At 37.5% G+C, this 20647-nt stretch overlaps 1 protein-coding gene across 7 annotated transcripts in view; it reads right to left on the bottom strand.

The window, feature by feature from the left end:
- Positions 1-20647, bottom strand: part of BLTP3B (bridge-like lipid transfer protein family member 3B) — a 105882-nt gene that overhangs the window by 11079 nt on the left and 74156 nt on the right. For all 7 annotated transcript variants that reach the window (XM_060305923.2, XM_030856293.3, XM_030856292.3 and 4 more), the window contains 4 exons: positions 17437-17579; positions 16609-16759; positions 4705-4958; positions 4279-4387 (listed from right to left, as the gene is read on the bottom strand). In XM_060305923.2, coding sequence (XP_060161906.1) covers positions 4279-4387; positions 4705-4958; positions 16609-16759; positions 17437-17579 — 657 coding nt within the window. The remainder of the gene's footprint in view (positions 1-4278; positions 4388-4704; positions 4959-16608; positions 16760-17436; positions 17580-20647) is intronic.

Genomic DNA, 20647 nt, shown 5'->3' with positions numbered 1-20647 from the left:
TAGGAATACGCTGAAATAAAACATGAGACACTCTGTATAAAACAAAGCATACTTGCTTATGCTTAAAACATGTTGTTCTTTCCAGAGATAATGGAAAACTACTTTAAAATAAATTGTCTTAAATTTTGTACAATTGCTAATATCCTGAATAACACAACAAACTTTTCCATCGTCTCAATGAGCTTTTGAAAGGTACATCAACAATTTACAGGACTTCCCTGGTGGCACAGTGGTTAAGAATCTGCCTGCCAATGCAGGGGACACGGGTTCAAGCTCTGGTCCAGGAAAATCCCACATGCCGCAGAGCAACTAGGCCCGTGCGCCACAACTACTGAGCCTGTGCTCTAGAGCCTGCGAGCCACAACTACTGAGCCTGCGTGCCACAGCTACTGAAGGCTGTACACCTAGAGCCCACGGTCTGCAACAAGAGAAGCCACTGCAATGAGATGCCTGTGCACAGCAACAAAGAGTAGCCCCCACTGGCCACAACTAGAGAAAGCCTGTGCGCAGCAACGAAGACCCAACACAGCCAAAAATAAATAAATATATTTTTTTAAAAAGTAATGCTTAAAAAAAAAATTTTATATACATGAGTACTGCTGCTAAATTTAAATAATACCCTGAGTTTTGATGCCCACTTAAAGAAAATCTAGGATATGCTTTTCTCTAACATTTCATCACTACCTAAATGGCTTTGCTGAAAAGATCCAAGTGTCACTGTAAAAACATGAAATAAGAAAAATTATATTCCTAAAATGTAAAACATTTGATAAGGAGCAAGAGTTTTCAAAAATGTAAGAAATGAAGTGTATAAATATGTGACATATTCTGAAAAGATAAATATGTGATTTTTTTTTTTGGCCACACCACGGGGCATGTGGGATCTTAGTTCCCCGACCAGGGATCGAACCTGCGCCCCCTACAATGGAAGCGCAGAGTCTTAACCAATGGACCGCCAGGGAAGTGCCTCATATGTGATTTTTGTTTTTTAACCCATACAACTTTAAAGACAAATCCAAATGGAGTTTCCATACTGAAATGATCTTACAAATATATGCCCTTGCTGTATCAGTGATTCACTTTTGCCTTAGCTACTACATTAAAATACAGTTCACAATTGGTAAAATATGTATTGATATTTCACTAATTGTAAAATATAGATAAGAAATATAGGGGAAAATACAGAGAAAATTTTTTCAAAGCACCTTGATTTTAAATTAGTTTTTACTCATTAAATTGATGTTTATTTAATTCTTTATTTCTCCATTATGTGTATGCAAGTGGATATTTTTCTTTAGATATTATAAACCTCTCATTTAAAACAAATATTTGTTTTTGTTTTCTTTAGCAAATAGTAATTAATCTCACTCAGTTGCCAATAAATCCCCAACAGTTAGAGCAAGCATTGTTTTAAATTTTGTCAAGTATAGATATTTTATTTGGGGCTTCCCTGGTGGCGCAGTGGTTAAGAATCCACCTGCCAATGAAGGGGACACAGGTTAGAGCCCTGGTCTGGGAAGATCCCACATACTGCGGAGCAACTAAGCCCATGCGCCACAACTACTGAGCCTGTGTGTCACAACTACTGAAGCCCGTGTGCTTAGAGCCCGTGCTCTGCAACGAGAAGCTCACGCACTGCAACAAAGAGTAGCCCCCACACCGCAACAAAGACCCAACGCAGCCAAAAATAAAATTAATTAATTAATTTAAAAATATTTTATTTTCTGGTACATTTTTATGTCAATGACAAACTTTATTGCACTGATATCAGAGAAATGGTCTGCATGAACTTTATGTTTTGGAATCTGTTGATATTTTCTTTGAGACTGAATTAATAGAGAAGTTTTATGGGTATTTGAAATTACCCATTTGTTGAATTCAAATATATATATATATACATACACATACACACACACATATTTATATTTATGTATCTATACTTGTACTCTGAGAAGCATGTAAAAGTTTCTCTATGATTGTAGCATCTCAGTATGATATGATTCCATTTCTCTTTACTTCAAATAGGTTTGCTTTATATTTTTCAGTTATGTTGTTAGATGGATAAAGGTTTATGACTGAGGTATGTTTTGGGGGATCTTTTATCAATATGAAATCTCTCTCTGAGGCCAATGACTTTAAGAGGCACCTCACAAAAGAAGATATATAGATGGCAAATCAGCATACGAAAAGATGTGTACATCATATGTCATCAGGGAAATGCAAATTAAAACAACAGCATACCACTACACACCTACTTAGAATGGCCAAAATCCAGAACATTGACAACACCAAATGTTAGTGAGAACATAGACCAACAAGAAATCTCATCCACAGCTGGTAAGAATGTAAAATAGTACAGCCATTTTCTTACAAAACTAAATGTACTCTTAACCATAAGATCCAGCAATCACACTCCTTGGTATTTACCCAAAGGAGCTGAAAACTTATGTCTACACAAACACCTGCATGTGAATGTGTACAGCAGTTTTATTCATAACTGCCAAAATATGGAAGCAACCAAGATGCCCTTCAGTAGGTGAAATAAACTGTGGAACATTCAGACAATGGAATATTATTTGGCTCTAAAAGGAAATGAGCTATTAAGCCTTGAAAAGACATGGAGAAACCTTAAATCATATAACTAAGTGAAAGAAGCCAATCTGAGGGCTTCCCTGGTGGCGCAGTGGTTGAGAGTCCGCCTGCCGATGCAGGGGACACGGGTTCGTGCCCCGGTCCGGGAAGATCCCACATGCCGCGGAGTGGCTGGGCCCGTGAGCCATGGCCACTGAGCCTGCGCATCCGGAGCCTGTGCTCTGCAACAGGAGAGGCCACAACAGTGAGAGGCCCGTGTACCTCAAAAAAAAAAAGAAGCCAATCTGAGACAGCTACATACTGTATGATTCAGGTCTGACTCTGGATATCTCTTGAAGGTAGAGCTGATAGATTTTAGGTGACCTACTATTTTTTACTTCAAAGATCAGGCTTTTAATTTTCAAGGATTTCTAACTGGTTATTTTCCATAAAAGCTTGTTCTTGTTTTGAGTTCAAAATCCTATCATCTGTCTGAGGATATTAATTATAATTCTTTAAAAGTCTCAACTTTTCTTCAGCACTCTGAAGCACTGGAACACTCTGTTCTGGTTTTGTGTAAGACAGACCTGCAGTTTTGGGATATAAAGCATCTGGGAGCAAGAGCCATATAACAAACCTAACTTCTCACACCTGAGCTATCTTCACCTGAGCTTTTATCAGTAATGAAGATGACATTTTTTTTTAATTAATTTATTTTTATTTTTGGCTGTGTTGGGTCTTCGTTTCTGTGCGAGGGCTTTCTCTAGTTGTGGCAAGCGGGGGCCAGTCTTCATCGCGGTGCGCAGGCCTCTCACTGTCATGGCCTCTCTTGTTGCGGAGCACAGGCTCCAGACGCGAAGGCTCAGCAGTTGTGGTTCACGGGCCTAGTTGCTCCGCGGCATGTGGGATCCTCCCAGACCAGGGCTCGAACCCGTGTCCCCTGCATTAGCAGGCGGATTCTCAACCACTGCGCCACCAGGGAACCCCAAAGATGACATTTGATCTTCGTTGGCCTGACTTCTATGTTTGCTGTAGCTGTTCCCCAGCTCCAGAGAGGAAGGACTCTTCAGTCAAGAGTGCCCCACAAACTGCTTCTACCTCAGCAATAGTCTTCTCTTTCATGGTTTCTGGCTACAGATTTTTCTGGTTTGTCTCTTATCAGTCCCTTACATTTCACCCTCAAGTAGCTACTAACAAAGTGAGGACTAGAATACCTAGGTCTACCAACTCAAGCTCTTTCCACTACTCCACACTACCTTAGAAGACACAGTCCTTACATTAGAGACCTTAGAAATCTTGCTAGAATGGAGATACAAGCACTGAAACAGAACTAAATACATAGCAATATACTATAAGTAACTAAGGTATGGAGAATAAGTACTCAAGAATTTTAAGAAGTCACATCAAGTTATAGAGAAGGGTTCATTGAAAAGGAGAAGATTGAGATAACCCTGGAAGGACTTCATTCAAAACACCTTTGTAGAACAGATACTAAATCAATTATAGATGAGTTATTCCTGAGCTAGAGGTTCATACATGGACGATATTTTATCACAATGTACTCACAGTGTCCCTAAATCATCTACTACTACATATGCATACACATATAAAATAGTATATAAAAAGTATGAGTGAAAAAAAAACAATCAGCATACTAATAATGACATATTTCAGTTAAATGTTCACTTAAACTGTTTTCATATGTACCTCTGATATGAAAAGAGCCATCATCGTTTCTCTCTACCACAAGATGATCAATATGAACAGTTACAGGAGCTGGTTCAAAGGATACTGTATTACTACGAGGACTGTCATCCTACAGGAAAGATAAATAGTATTGGCATGTTGTTATTAAAGTAAAAGATAAAATTAATCATCTTCAATTAATCATTTTCTTAAACATTACTTCAGCCAATAATATTCTTAATGAGTTTGAAATATATCTTTAACATGCTTTAGTTCATACAGTGAGAAAACTGCTCATTTTATTTTGGTATTTTCTAATTTCTATGAAAAATCTCTACACCATCACCACAAAGACCAACCAGTTCATATTTCTAGACATGAATCAAAGTCCAGGTAGGCAAAGTGAACATTTATAACATGAAAATATAAAAATATTTGTTAACATACTTTTAAATTTATTTTTGTGTTAGAAACTTGTATCTTCATTGGCATCACTGTTGCAACAGTTTCATCTTCCAAAAAATGTTGAATATTCATAAGAGAAGATATAAGAAACTCAGTGCTAAAGTTTTCTATATGGCACTGCAGAAAGCCATTCTTTTCTGCAAGCAAAGAGTGTATTACAGCACCAGGCCCACTTTCAAATCTCAGAGTAATCTCAGGAGAGGATTTAGAATGAATTACAGCTTTATGATCTGAACCTATGAAAAAAGAACAAATAAAAATTATAACTTTGTAGCACTACTCAGACATGTCACTCTCAATTACCGGTCATTATTGTCACTTTGTACAATGTTAAAGCAATAATAAACTTTTAATATTTACTCTTAAAATAAGATATTTACAGTACATGTACCTCACCTTAATTTTCCCAATTTTCATTTTTATAGACAATCTTCTACTGCAATAACGCTGTCTTGTCTATACTTTTCTAAAATATTTATTTATTTATTTATTTATTTATGCCTGCGTTGGGTCTTTGTTGGTGTGCGTGGGCTTTCTCTAGCTGCGGCGAGCAGGGAGCAGGGGCTACTCTTCGTTATGCTGCGCGGGCTTCTCACTGCAATGGCTTCTCTTGTTGCGGAGCACGGGCTCTAGGCATGCGGGCTTCAGTACTTGCGGCACACAGGCTTAGGTGCTCCACGGCATGTGGGATCTTCCTGGAGCAGGGCTCAAACCCGTGTCCCCTGCATTGGCAGGCAGATTCTTAACCACTGTGCCACCAGGAAAGCCCTGTCTTGTCTATACTTTTACATATATTTTTTGGTAACATGGAAAAACATGCCGTGATATAAATCTGATGAGGCATAACTCAGATATTTGGAGTCTGTCTGAGTGTGTACATAGCTATACATTTATTATATAATGGACAACTGTGATGAAGAAACAGTCATGGCATTTAAAGTGACTCAAGCCATTTCTCAAGTAGTGACAAAAGCCTGAAGTTTTGTACGTTCTTCATTAAAATTAGGCCCTTAAATAACTGGAAAGGTAAATAGAGAAGACCCCATTAACACGTTACTACTAGAAGACAATTTTGAAACTAAAATTATAGCAAAGGAAATATATTTATGTTTATATTTATATTTACATTTATTTATGCCTTGGTCTTGCTCCAAAAAAGAATTTGAGGTGGCTTACAGAGCTATAAATACTCAAGTTCAAAACAAATTTCTTTAATTTCAATAAACACCCATAAAATATCTTTAAAAATAAAAGTTCCTAGTGGAACTACTTAAGTGAATTGGCGCTCATGGTAACTATTTTGTTTATTTTACATTACCTAGCTCTAAAAAGAATAGGAGAAAACATGCACGTGGTATAATCAGATTAAAAAAATAAGTAGGGGAGAGAGAGGGAAGATGGCGAAAGAGTAAGACGCGGAGATCACCTTCCTCCCCACAGATACATCAGAAATACATCTACACGTGGAACAACTCCTACAGAACACCTACTGAATGCTGGTAGAAGACCTCAAACCTCCCAAAAGACAAGAAACTCCCTACGTACCTGGTTAGGGCAAAAGAAAAAAGAATAAACAGAGACAAAAGAACAGGGACACAACCTGCACCAGTGGGAGGGAGATGTGAAGGAGGAAAGGTTTCCACACACCAGGAAGGCCCTTCGCGGGTGGAGACTGTGGGTGGCGGAGGGGGAAGCTTCGGTGCCGCGGCGGAGAGCACAGCAACAGGAGTGCGGAGGGAAAAGCGGAGAGATTCCCGCACAGAGGATCGGTGCCGACCGGCACTCACCAGCCCGAGAGGCTTGTTTGTTCACCCGCCGGGACGGGCGGGGCTGGGAGCTGAGTCTCGGGCTGCGGTCGGAGCGCATGGAGAGGAATGGCACTGGCAGCGTGAACACAGCCTGCAGGGGGTTAGTGCACCATGGCTAGCCGGGAGGGAGTCCGGGGAAAAGTCTGGACCTGCCGAAGAGGCAAGAGACTTTTTCTTCCCTCTTAGTTTCCTGGTATGCGAGGAGAGAGGATTAAGAGCACTGCTTAAAGGAGCTCCAGAGACAGGCGCAAGCCGCGGCTTACAGCGCGGACCCCAGAGTCGGGCATGAGACGCTAAGGCTGCTGCGGCCACCACCAAGAAGACTGTGTGTGAGCACAGGCCACTCTCCACACCCCCTCTTCCGGGGAGCCTGTGCAGCCCGCCACCGCCAGGGTCCCGGGATGCAGGGACAACTTCCCCGGGAGAACACACAGCGTGCCTCAGGCTGATGCAATGTCACGCCGGACTCTGCAGCCGCAGGTTCACCCCGCACTCCATACCCCTCCCTGCCCCCGGCCTGAGTGAGCCAGAGCCCCCGAATCAGCAGCTCCTTTAACCCCGTCCTGTCTGAGCGAAGAACAGACACCCTCAGGTGACGTACACGCAGAGGCGGGACCAAATCCAAAGCTGAACCCCGGGAGCTGTGCGAACAAAGAAGACAAAGGGAAATCTCTCCCAGCAGCCTCAGGAGCAGCAGATTAAAGCTCCACAATCAACTTGACGTACCCTGCATCTGTGGAATACCTGAAAAGACAACGAATCATCCCAAATTCAGGAGGTGGACTTTGAGAGCAAGATTTATGATTTTTTCCCCTTTTCCTCTTTTTGTGAGTGTGTATGTGTATGCTTCTGTCTGAGATTTTGTCTGTATAGCTTTGCTTTCACCATTTGTCCTAGAGTTCTATCCGCCCATTTTTTTTTTACTTAAAAATTTTTTTTTCAAAATAATTTTTTTTATTTTAATAACTTTATTTTATTTTACCTTACTTTATTTTCCTTTATCCTCTTTCTTTCTTTCTTTCCCTTCTCTTTCTTTCCCTTCTCTTTCTTTCCTTTCTCTTTCTTTTTTCTTTCTTTCCTTTCTTTCTCTTTTTTCTTTCCTTTCTCTTTCTTTCTTTTTTTCCTCTCTCTTTCTTTCTTTCCCCTTCCTTCCTTCCTCCCTCCCTCCCTCCCTTCCTTCTTTTTCTCCCTTTTATTCTGAGCCGTGTAGATGAAAGGCTCTTGGTGCTGCAGTTAGCAGTCATTGCTGTGCCTCTGAGGTGGGAGAGCCAACTTCAGGACACTGGTCCACAAGAGACCTCCCAGCTCCACGTAATATCAAATGGTGAAAATCTCCCAGAGATCTCCATCTCAACACCAACACATAGCTTCACTCAATGACCAGCAAGCTACAGTGCTGGACACTCTAGGCCAAACAACTAGCAAGACAGGAACACAACCCCACCCATTAGCAGAGAGGCTACCTAAAATCATAATAAGTCCACAGACACCCCAAAACACACCACCAGACGTAGACCTGCCCACCAGAAAGACAAGATCCAGCCTCATCCACCAGAACACAGGCATTAATCCCCTCCACCATGAAACCTACACAACCCACTGAACCAACTTTAGCCACTGGGGACAGACACCAAAAATGGGAACTACGAACCTGCAGCCTGCAAAAAGGAGACCCCAAACACAGTAAGATAAGCAAAATGAGAAGACCGAAAAACACACAGCAGATGAAGGAGCAAGATAAAAACCCACCAGACCTAACAAATGAAGAGGAAATAGGCAGTCTACCTGAAAAAGAATTCAGAATAATGATAGTAAAGATGATCCAAAATCTTGGAAATAGAATAAAGAAAATGCAAGAAACATTAAAAAGGACCTAGAAGAACTAAAGATGAAACAAGCAACGATGAACAACACAATAAATGAAATTAAAAATACTCTACAAGGGATCAATAGCAGAATAACTGAGACAGAAGAACGGATAAGTGACCGGGAAGATAAAACAGTGGAAATAACTACTGCAGAGCAGAATAAAGAAAAAAGAATGAAAAGAATTGAGGACAGTCTCAGAGACCTCTGGGACAACATTAAATGCACCAACATTCAAATTATTGGGGTTCCAGAAGAAGAAGAGAAAAAGAAAGGGACTGAGAAAATATTTGAAGAGATTATAGTTGAAAACTTCCCTAATATGGAAAAGGAAATACTTAATCAAGCCCAGGAAGCACAGAGACTCCCATACAGGATAAATCCAAGGAGAAACACGCCAAGACACATATTAATCAAACTGTCAAAAATTAAATACAAAGAAAACATATTAAAAACAGCAAGGGAAAAACAACAAATAACACACAGGGGAATCCCCATAAGGTTAACAACTGATCTTTCAGCAGAAACTCTGCAAGCCAGAAGTGACTAGCAGGACATATTTAAAGTAATGAAGGAGAAAAACATACAACTAAGATTACTCTACCCAGCAGGGATCTCATTCAGATTTGATGCAGAAATTAAAACCTTTACAGACAAGCAAAAGCTGAGAGACTTCAGCACCACCAAACCAGCTTTACAACAAATGCTAAAGGATCCTATCTAGGCAAGAAACACAAAAGAAGGAAAAGACCTATAATAACAAACCCAAAACAATTAAGAAAATCAGAATAGGAACATACATATTGATAATTACCTTAAGTGTAAATGGATTAAATGCTCCCACCAAAAGACACAGACTGGCTGAATGGATACAAAAACAAGACCCTTATATATGCTGTCTACAAGAGACCCACTTCAGACCTAGACACACATACAGACTGAAAGTAAGGGGATGGAAAAAGATATTCCATGCAAATGGAAACCAAAATAAAGCTGGAGTAGCAATTCTTGTATCAGACAAAATAGACTTTAAAACAAAGATTATTACAAGAGACAAAGAAGGACACTACATAAAGCTCAAGGGATCGATCCAAGAAGAAGATATGACAATTGTAAATATTTATGCACCCAACGTAGCAGCACCTCAATACATAAGGCAAATACTAACAGTCATAAAAGGGGAAATCGACAGTAACACATTCATAGTAGGGGACATTAACACCCCACTTTCACCAATGGACAGATCATCCAAAATGAAAATAAATAAGGAAACACAAGCTTTAAATGATACATTAAACAAGATGGACTTCATTGATATTTATAGGACACTCCATCCAAAAACAACAGAATACACATTTTTCTCAAGTGCTCATGGAACATTCTCCAGGATAGACCATATCCTGGGTCACAAGTCAAGCCTTGGTAAATTTAAGAAAATTGAAATTGTATCAGGTATCTTTTCCGACCACAACGCTATGAGACTAGATATCAATCACAGGAAAAGATCTGTAAAAAATACAAACACATGGAGGCTAAACAATACACTACTCAATAATGAAGTGATCATTGAAGAAATCAAAGAGGAAATCAAAACATACCTAGAAACAAATGACAATGGAGACACGACGACCCAAAACTATGGGATGCAGCAAAAGCATTTCTAAGAGGGAAGTTTATAGCAATACAATCCTACCTTAAGAAACAGGAAACATCTCGAATAAACAACCTAACCTTGCACCTAAAGCAATAAGAGAAAGAACAAAAAACCCTCAAAGTTAGCAGAAGGAAAGAAATCGTAAATATCAGATCAGAAATAAATGAAAAAGAAATGAAGGAAACGATAGCAAAGATCAATAAAACTAAAAGCTCGTTATTTGAGAAGATAAACAAAATAGATAAACCATTAGCCAGACTCATCAAGAAAAAAAGGGAGAAGACTCAAACCAATAGAATTAGAAATGAAAAAGGAGAAGTAACAACTAACACTGCAGAAATACAACAGATCATGAGAGATTACTACAAGCAACTCTATGACAATAAAATGGACAACCTGGAAGAAATGGACGAATTCTTAGAAATGCACAACCTGCCAAGACTGAACCAGGAAGAAACAGAAAATATGAACAGACCAATCACAAGCACTGAAATTGAAACTGTGATTAAAAATCTTCCAACAAACAAAAGCCCAGGACCAGATGGCTTCACAGGCGAATTCTATCAAACATTTAGAGAAGAGCTAACACCTATCCTTCTCAAACTCTTCCAAAATATAGCAGAGGGAGGAACACTCCCAAACTCATTCTACGAGGCCACCATCACCCTGATACCAAAACCAGACAAAGATGTCACAAAGAATGAAAACTACAGGCCAATATCACTGATGAACATAGATGCAGAAATCCTCAACAAAATATTAGCAAACAGAATCCAACAGCACATTAAAAGGATCATACATCATGATCAAGTGGGGTTTATTCCAGGAATGTAAGTATTCTTCAATATACGCAAATCAATCAATGTGATAACACCATATTAACAAATGGAAGGAGAAAAACCATATGGTCATCTCAATAGATGCAGAGAAAGCTTTCGACAAAATTCAACACCCGTTTATGATAAAAACCCTCCAGAATGTAGGCATAGAGGGAACTTTCCTCAACATAATAAAGGCCATATATGACAAACCCACAGCCAACATCATCCTCAATGGTTCAAAACTGAAAGAATTTTCACTAAGATCAGGAACAAGACAAGGTTGCCCACTCTCACCACTCTTATTCAATATAGTTTTGGAAGTTTTAGCCACAGCAATCAGAGAAGAAAAGGAAAGAAAAGGAACTCAAATTGGAAAAGAAGAAGTAAAGCTGTCACTGTTTGCAGATGACATGATACTATACATAGAACATCCTAAAGATGCCACCAGAAAACTACTAGAGCTAATCAATGAATTTGGTAAAGTAGCAGGATACAAAATTAATGCACAGAAATCTCTTGCATTACTATACACTACTGATGAATAATCTGAAAGTGAAATCAAGAATACATTCCCATTTACCACTGCAACAAAAAGAATACAATATCTAGGAATAAACCTACCTAAGGAGACAAAAGACCTGTATGCAGAAAATTATAAGACACTGATGAAAGAAATTACAGATGATACAAATAGATGGAGAGATATACCATGTTCTTGGATTGGAAAAATTAACATTGTGAAAATGACTCTACTACCCAAAGCAATCTACAGATTCAATGCAATCCCTATCAAACTATCACTGGCAGTTTTCAAAGAACTAGAACAAAAAATTTCACAATTTGTATGGAAACACAAAAGATCCCGAATAGCCAAAGCAATCTTGAGAACGAAAAACGGAGCTGGAGGTATCAGGCTCCCTGACTTCAGACTATACTACAAAGTTACAGTAATCAAGACAATACGGTACTTGTACAAAAACAGAAATACAGATCAATGGAACAGGATAGAAAGCCCATAGATAAACCCACACACATATAGTCACCTTATCTTTGATAAAGGAGGCAGGAATGTACCGTGGAGAAAGGACAGCCTCTTCAATAAGTGGTGCTGGGAAAACTGGACAGGTACATTTAAAAGTATGAGATTAGATCACTCCCTAACACCATACACAAAAATGAGCTCAAAATGGATTAAAGACCTAAATGTAAGGCCAGAAACTATCAAACTTCTGGAGGAAAACATAGGCAGAACACTCTATGACATAAATCACAGCAAGATCCTTTTTGACCCACCTCATAGAGAAATGGAAATAAAAAGAAAAATAAACAAATGGGACCTAATGAAACTGCAAAGCTTTTGTACAGCAAGGGAAACCATAAAGAAGACCAAAAGACGACCCTCAGAATAAGAGAAAATATTTGTAAATGAAGCAATTGACAAAGAATTAATCACCAAAATTTACAAGAAGCAGGTCATGCAGCTCAATAACAAAAAAACAAACAACCGAATCCAAAAATGGGCAGAAGACCTAAATAGACATTTCTCCAAAGAAGATATACAGACTGCCAACAAACACATGAAAGAATGCTCAACATCATTAATCATTACAGAAATGCAAATCAAAACTACAATGAGATATGATCTTACACCAGTAAGAATGGCCATCATCAAAAAATCTAGAAACAATAAATGCTGGAGAGGGTGTGGAGAAAAGGGAACACTCTTGCACTGCTGGTGGCAATGTGAATTGGTACAGCCACTATGGAGAACAGTATGGAGGTTCCTTAAAAAACTACAAATAGAAGTACCATATGACCCAGCAATCCCACTACTGGGCATATACCCTGAGAAAACCGTAATTCAAAAAGAGTCATGTACCAAAATGTTCATTGTAGCTCTATGAACAATAGCCAGGAGATGGAAACAACCTATGTGTCCATCATCAGATGAATGGATAAAGAAGATGTGGCACATATATACAATAGAATATTACTGAGCCATAAAAAGAAATGAAATTGAGTTATTTGTAATGAGGTGGATGGACCTAGAGTCTGTCATACAGAGTGAAGTAAGTCAGAAAGAGAAAGACAAATACCGTATGCTAACACATATATATGGAATTTAAGAAAAAATAAATGTCATGAAGAACCTAGGGGTAAGACAGGAATAAAGGCACAGACGTAGTGGAGAATTGAAGACACAGGGAGGGGGAAGGGTAAGCTGTGACAAAGTGAGAGAGTGGCATGGACATATATACACTACCAAACGTAAAATAGATAGCTAGAGGGAAGCAGCCACATAGTACAGGGAGATCAGCTCGGTGCTTTGTGAGGACCTAGAGGGGTGGGATAGGGAAGGTGGGAGGGAGGGAGAGGAAGAGGGAAGAGATATGGGAACATATGTATATGTATAACTAATTCACTTTGTTATAAGGCAGAAACTAACACACCATTGTAAAGCAATTATACTCCAATAAAGATGTAAAAAATAAAGAAAAAAAATAAGTAGGGAATGGAAAAGTAAAGACAAGTGGTAAGATTATTAACTTAAAATACATTATTTAAATTTCTGTGCCAAAGGTAGACCAAAAATAACTTCCTAGCAGCAAAAAGAAAAATACGATCAGTTTCACACACAATTCATAGAATCCGTGAGTTAAAAACAAACTGTTCTGGAAAGGTGAAGCTGCTTCAGTTATTGAGGGTCCAAGTTATCTGTCCCATGGGCCCTCATAAGAAGACTTCATTTATCAAATTCATGATAGAAAGATGTTTAATTTTCCTCAGTATGCGTGTGAATACTCTAGTCTTACAGAAGTGAAATGTATATATATTTATGAAGGGGAGAAAGGTGCAAGAAATTAAAGATACTTATATTTATGCAGCACGGATAGATCTCTACATGCAACATAAAGTGGAGAGTTGTTTTTAAAACTTTTATTTCAGGTAAAAATTGATATTTAATTAATGTTAGCACTATTTATTAACAATTCAAAATAAATAAATGGTATAGATACTAGAAAAGATTAAAAATACTCCTAGGGAATTCCCTGGTGGTCCACGTGGGACTTAGCTGCCAAAAAAAAAAAAAAAAAGACACCCAAAGAATTCTTTTAACAATTAAGAACTCGATATTCTAATTTTTTTAAATAGAAGGTAAAAGAAATGGTCACAAACTGATCATGGTTAGTGTTTTTTCCTGTACCAAGAAAAATAAGAGTTAACTAACTTGTCTACTTAATACTAAGAGCAACTGAAAACAAACAACTTGGTAAATGTGATTTTATTTTGCCTTTTATCCATCTGTATATCTATATAAGTCTATCTACACACAAGCATACACACACACACACATACACACTACTCACTCCAGGGAGCTGAGAGCCATAAATAATTTCAAACGAAAAAGAGTGTTTAGAACAGAGGTAAAACAAAACAAAATTCTCGTTAGTCAAAAATCACTCCTGCTTATTATCTTTTATGCCATGAAACTTACATTAAGGTCTTCCTATTAAAGGAATCCAAAGTCCACCCATTACAGAAAAACAAACAAAAGCAAAAACAACTTTGCAATTTTTTTTCTTTTTTTTTGTGGTACGCGGGCCTCTACTGCTGTGGCCTCTCCCGTTGCGGAACACAGGCTCTGGACGCGCAGGCCCAGCGGCCATGGCTCACGGGCCCAGCCGCTCCGCGGCATGTGGGATCCTCCCAGACCGGGGCACAAACCCGCGTCCCCTGCATCGGCAGGCGGACTCTCCACCACTGCGCCACCAGGGAAGCCCCAACTTTGCAATTTTAACTGTTCATGTCAGAGTGACGGTGTATATAAACTGTAGATCAAATACAATCTTTGTTCATATGGCTTACTAATGTTTTAAATGTTCAAGCTATTTTTTTCTCCTTTTCCCTTTATTCCCTTTCCCTTTCCTTTCCTTTCTTTCTTGTTATTTTGTTTATTTTTAAACAACCAAGACAGCTGTGAAAAAATAAGGTATTAGACAGCACTGACTGTATACCCCATACATATAAGGCATTTCAAAATGATTTCTGCAGTCAGGAACAACATGAAACAAAGTAATAAGTGGGCCATGGTAATAAGTGGGCTATAAGAAGGAGTAAAAAACTGTGCAAAAAAGTGTTTGTGTTGGGTATAGAATAGGGTCTAGCTTTGGAAATTTTATGTTCAATCTTTTTTTGTTGATTTTTCATTGACTACAAAACCTTTCCAACTATATACTTATCTTCCTCCATTTTGTATGCTATTGGGATTTACACTTGCTAATATGAAATTCTTGAATTTTTTTTTTAGGAGATACATTGTAAACTGCAAGGCCTACACACAGAAAAAAGCCAGGAGCCAATTTTTTTCTATGATGCTAGTTTATAGACAAATTACTTGCAATTCCCAGGATGTGAGGTGATAGCATACTTATTTGATATCATGCAGGACTATATGTATTTCAACATGTTATATATCAGATATAGCATTCTGTGTATATAGCAAAGAAAAATATTCCAGCTCAGTGATTTTTTAATAGAACATTGTCATTTAAATTTCTTAGTATAACTATTTTAATAAATTCATTTCTTTAAATAACTGAAAACCGTGAGTGATAATTCCACGTAAAGTTTGAGAAAGGGCTGGTTTAATGTGGTATTCCTCGTCATACACTGTATATTTTGTTGCTTATATCCCTCTATGTCTAAGTGAATGTGTTGATCTTAGAATGAAAAACCACAAGAACAGGATACGTGATTTTACCAAATATCAAGTAACATGCCAGACTCAGAAAATGTTTGCTTACAAGCAAGATAATAGAATACAAAAATTGACACTCATTCTAGTGTGGAACTAACTTTGACCTTTTAGGATTACTTTATCACTCTTTTTTTTTTTTTTTTTTTGCGGTATGCGGGCCTCTCACTGTTGTGGCCTCTCCTGTTGCGGAGCACAGGCTCCGGACGCGCAGGCTCAGCGGCCATGGCTCACGGGCCCAGCCACTCCACGGCATGTGGGATCTTCCCAGACCGGGGCACGAACCCGTGTCCCCTGCGTCGGCAGGCGGAATTCCAACCACGTCGCCGCCAGGGAAGCCCCTATCACTCTTTTAATATAGAAAAGATTTTAGTTTTCTCAGACCTATCATCTCAAAGAATGGGACAACTGAAAAAGTAAAAGATGGAACTTAACAGCAGAAACAAAGATAAATGAGGAAGTACCTCTTCAACAGGTTATGTTTCTAATAACTTAAAGTACTTTATTGAAATCTGGTAATCTAAAAGAACAAATCTCTTGCATTATTATAAATAAATGTCATTTTCTGTGAATGCATTTATATCAAAGACAGAATTGCTGATAAATCATATGGGTAAAAACAAAACAAGTTTAGGCTTTCTTGGTGGCACAGTGGTTAGGAATCTACCTGCCAATGCAGGGGACACGGGTTCAAGCCCTGGTCCAGGAAGATCCCACATGTCGCGGAGCAACTAAGTCCGTGCTCCACTACTGAGCCTACAAGCCACAACGACTGAAGCCCGCATACCTAGAGCCCGTGCTCCACAACAAGAAGCCACCGCAACGAGAAGCCCGCGCACCGCAACAAAGAGCAGCCCCCTCTCGCCACATCTAGAGAAAGCCCCCACGCAGCAACAAAGACTCAACTCAGCCAAAAATTAATTAATTAATTAATTTTTAAAAATTAAATTAAAAAAAGTTTAAATCACGTTAAAGTCTTACCTACTGGACGATTACAAAGGTAATGCCGTAGACTGATATTGCCTAACTGATCTGGTGTCACTTGGTCTACTTGAAGACAGATTTCCATATCTTCCCCTCGGATGTCAATTTCTCCATTAACACCAATAATTTTAAACACCACAACTGACATCTAAGAAGGATTGCATAAATAATATTAGTATACCAAATAATTTAAAACAAAATTTAGGAAATAACAAAGGAAACTACTATAACCTCTAAAAATACAACTGTGACTTAATAAACCAAAAATATATTTGTGATCAACAGAAAGCAGTTATTGCACTACAGTGATAAACTTCCACTTCCTTTCTTCCTACTTAGTCAAGAGAATACTTTTAGGTCACAAAGATTAATTATATGACATTTCTGAGTGAAATTATTTTCACTCAATGCTGAACTTATTTTCTAAGTCATCCATAAGAATATTTTACTGGGCGAAGATGGCTTAAAATAAACCAGTAACATTTCTTTTGTAGACAGCCCCTCATAAGGACTGACCACCATCTTTACTATCAAACTTTCTCAAAGTGTATTTAAATTGAACTAAGATCAAAATATAAAGAACTGAAAAAAGAAACATAGAACCTTCCCTCCTCAATACAAAAAAAAAAAAAATTAGAAAAGTGAAATTCAGAAAAAAATGATTCAGTAAGAGCAAAGGAAAAATTTCAAGAGTAGAAAGAGCAAAGTAAATCACCCACAATCTAAGTCAATTCATTTTACATATTAATGTCTTTAAATGTGTACATATTGGATATGAGATAAAGTTGGTGGCATTTCTCTTCATAGAATGTCTCAAAAGATTACCAGGTCGTCATGATTTTCGTGAGCACCCTCTGAATTTGTACTGATGGCATCTGGAGAGGTTTCACCATAATTCTGTAGGTTTTCACTGGCATTTGCCCGATCTGCTGGGCTCTGGTAATTTGTAGTTGAGTTCTTTTTAATACCTGAAATAATACAGAAATAATTAAATTAAATTAAAATCAGTTTACACATGGTCCAACAATGTTACATTTATCTAACCAAAACAGATTATTTCTTCAACACTTTCTCAAGCACAACCATGTTTAAAAGACAATAAGCAAAGAAAAATTAAACTGTGGTTAGTTAGCAAATAATAAGAAATAACTTTCCACAATAAAACGTTAGAGATACTAAACCCTAAACTTAGACAGTATGAAAAGAAATCTACCACAGCCGACCACAATCTGTGTTCTTCCCATTGCTGGTGTGGTGCTGGCATTACTAGCAGGTTCCTGGTCAGCCAGCTTTGCCTCCTCTATTCTACCCAACATTCAGTGGTCCCAGTCTGACCACTTCATTTCCCTTTTCATTCCCCTTCATCTACATGAAGTTGATGCTACTATTGTCAATGTGATTGTTCTCCATCCTTATCGACCTGCCTTAATTTCTCAACATGCTATATTTCAATATTTCTCAAACTGTCTGTGGTAAAAGGCAATTTAAAAAAAATTTTGTGTCCATAACACATCAATACTTTAAAAAAATACTATAAAAATAACTATTGAAAATGAATCTAGAAAAATCAGAAGAACCAAAGACACAAAACAAAGCCTCAATTTTTTTTCACTTCAATCTTGCATGGATTCTGACTTTATATTTAAAAAAAGGCTAATAATTCTGAAAATGATTTCAAGGATTAATTCACTGAAGGATACAAGCAATCAAGTTACTCTTTCACTAAATCCTTTTGCTTAAGCGATAGTATTTTACAAAGCTTTACTTTATTGCTGTTGTTGTTGTTAGAAACATCTTTGTTATGTCTTCATAACACTTCAGTGCATGCATTATAAAATGAGTATCACTTCCATTCACTGAAAGAACACTCTGCTGAATGCAGATTCCAAGTAGCTGGTTAAAAATTTCTTTCTTTTCAGATGCACATTATAATTTGATATCTGTATACACTACAAAGTGATCACCACCAAAAGTCTAGTTTACCATCCATAACCATACAATTGATCCCCTTCATCCATTCTGACCATTCTCCTACTCCCTTACCCTCTGGTAACCACCAATCTGTTTTCTGTATCTATAAGCCTGGTTTTGTTCTGTTTTCATTTGGGATTTTAAAAAATATATCTCACATATGAGTGACATCATATAGTATTTGTCTTTCTTTGTAATAATTTTTTATTATTATATTTACTACTATATAATTAGGTTCTAACCCAGTGCCTGACAAAACAGTAGGTGCTCAATAAATTATTTATTGAATGGATGAATAAAATGATTTTTAGGGCCAGGGAAAATGCATAAATACAATTGTGGTATGAGGAGATAATAAACTCCCATTTCACAGGGAATTCCTAACATTGCCAGAGGTTAAGATTTCACAGATAAAATAATATTTAAGCTAAAGTAAACAGAAAGAAAAAAGAACACTCTAGGCACAGGTACAAAGGCTAAAGAAGTTTGTCATAGTGAAGAGACTGACAGAAAGACTGAAATATACTATAGTATAATTAAAGTGTAGTAAGCACGTGGGAAAACAGCAGAAAAGGTAAGCTGGGGCCATATCACATGGAGCAACTGTCAGTAATGTTAAGTTTTTTAAACTTAATAGCCTTATAGTTGTTAGAAGTTATCAGGACTAAAATGGAAATTGACATGATAGTATATACATTTTTAAAAGAATATTCTGCCTGTGGAATGAAGTATGAACAAGAAATTGACAAGAAGAGAATTGGGGAGACTAGTTAGAAGCCTGTGGTGGAGTGGTACTCCAGCTACACATTTGTTCGTTTATAAATATGCATGTATATTCAAAAATATGTACTCACAATATACCTATGTATGTGTATGTGTATATGTATGTGTGCATTAGTGTGCATATGTATAAACATGAATGTATATAAAAACACACAGAAAAAGGTCTGGAATTATGTCAGTATATACCAAAAGTCAATGGTAGTTACTTCCGGAATGGGGAATGGTATCAGGGCAGAGTAAGGGTGGTATTAAAGTGATATTCTAGATATCCCCATGACATCTGATTTTTTTTTAAAGAGAAAGTATTCATATATTTCTTGTAAAATTAAAACAAAACAAAAGAGAACTCAGAAAAAACAAGTCTTTTCCCAATGAAAATCAATTCCTTTGACAGAAAATTATTACAGTTCAGGAGAATAACGAATGTACAGTCACATACCGTCTAAGTGTTACACATAAAATGAATGCCCTTGTATTTTTCAAGATCCTAAAATCAGCCTACTGCTGGAATCTATTCTAAGACAGTTATTAGAAATGAAGACAAAAATTTATGAACAATGATATAATTATAGCATTTTATAGCTGTGAAAAAACTATAAACAATCTAAACATCCAGTATCAAGGAAACAATTAAAAGGTGAGGGTACATTCTTATGACAAGTTAATATAGACAAGTGATAAAAAGCAGGTTGAAAAACCATATATGTGATGTAATACCAAATATACATATATGTGAATACATACATACATATATATATATATATACACATACATTTATAAGATAAATTATAATCGATAGCTCTAGATTGTGGGACTTTTGGGTTATTTTATTTTCCAAACTGTAGTTGTTTATATTTTCCAAGTTCTCCACATTGAGTGGTAGTCACTTTTATTAATTATTTAATTTTCAGAAATAAGAAGAAAATCACTGATGCTTTTTACGAGTAAGTAGAGATATTTTCTAGAGGAACTGTTTTTGAAGCATCATTTGATCACAAAACAGAAATCCTCTATTAAAGTAGAATTTTAAGCCATAAGGGGGCAAGGGAACTAGGCAATAGAGCTATCTGTGAATCTAGAATAGATTTTTTGACCCATACCAGTAACTTGTCTACATTTAACTGGTAAAGTATGCTGGAAAGGGGTTTGCTATGAATTGCCTATAAAAGTGTTGGGTTAAGGCTTTTAGTTTACATATAGTAATCATTTCCCAAGTCTGGGGTACTAGCATAGCATACTGGTTGGTTAAAAACTGAGGTTCCTGAGTCAGACTAGCTGAGTT

Source organism: Globicephala melas, chromosome 10, assembly GCF_963455315.2.
Source record: "Globicephala melas chromosome 10, mGloMel1.2, whole genome shotgun sequence".
Taxonomy (NCBI): Eukaryota; Metazoa; Chordata; class Mammalia; order Artiodactyla; family Delphinidae; genus Globicephala; species Globicephala melas.
The sequence above is the reverse complement of the archived record's forward strand: the minus strand, read 5'-3'. Positions and strand labels throughout refer to the sequence as shown.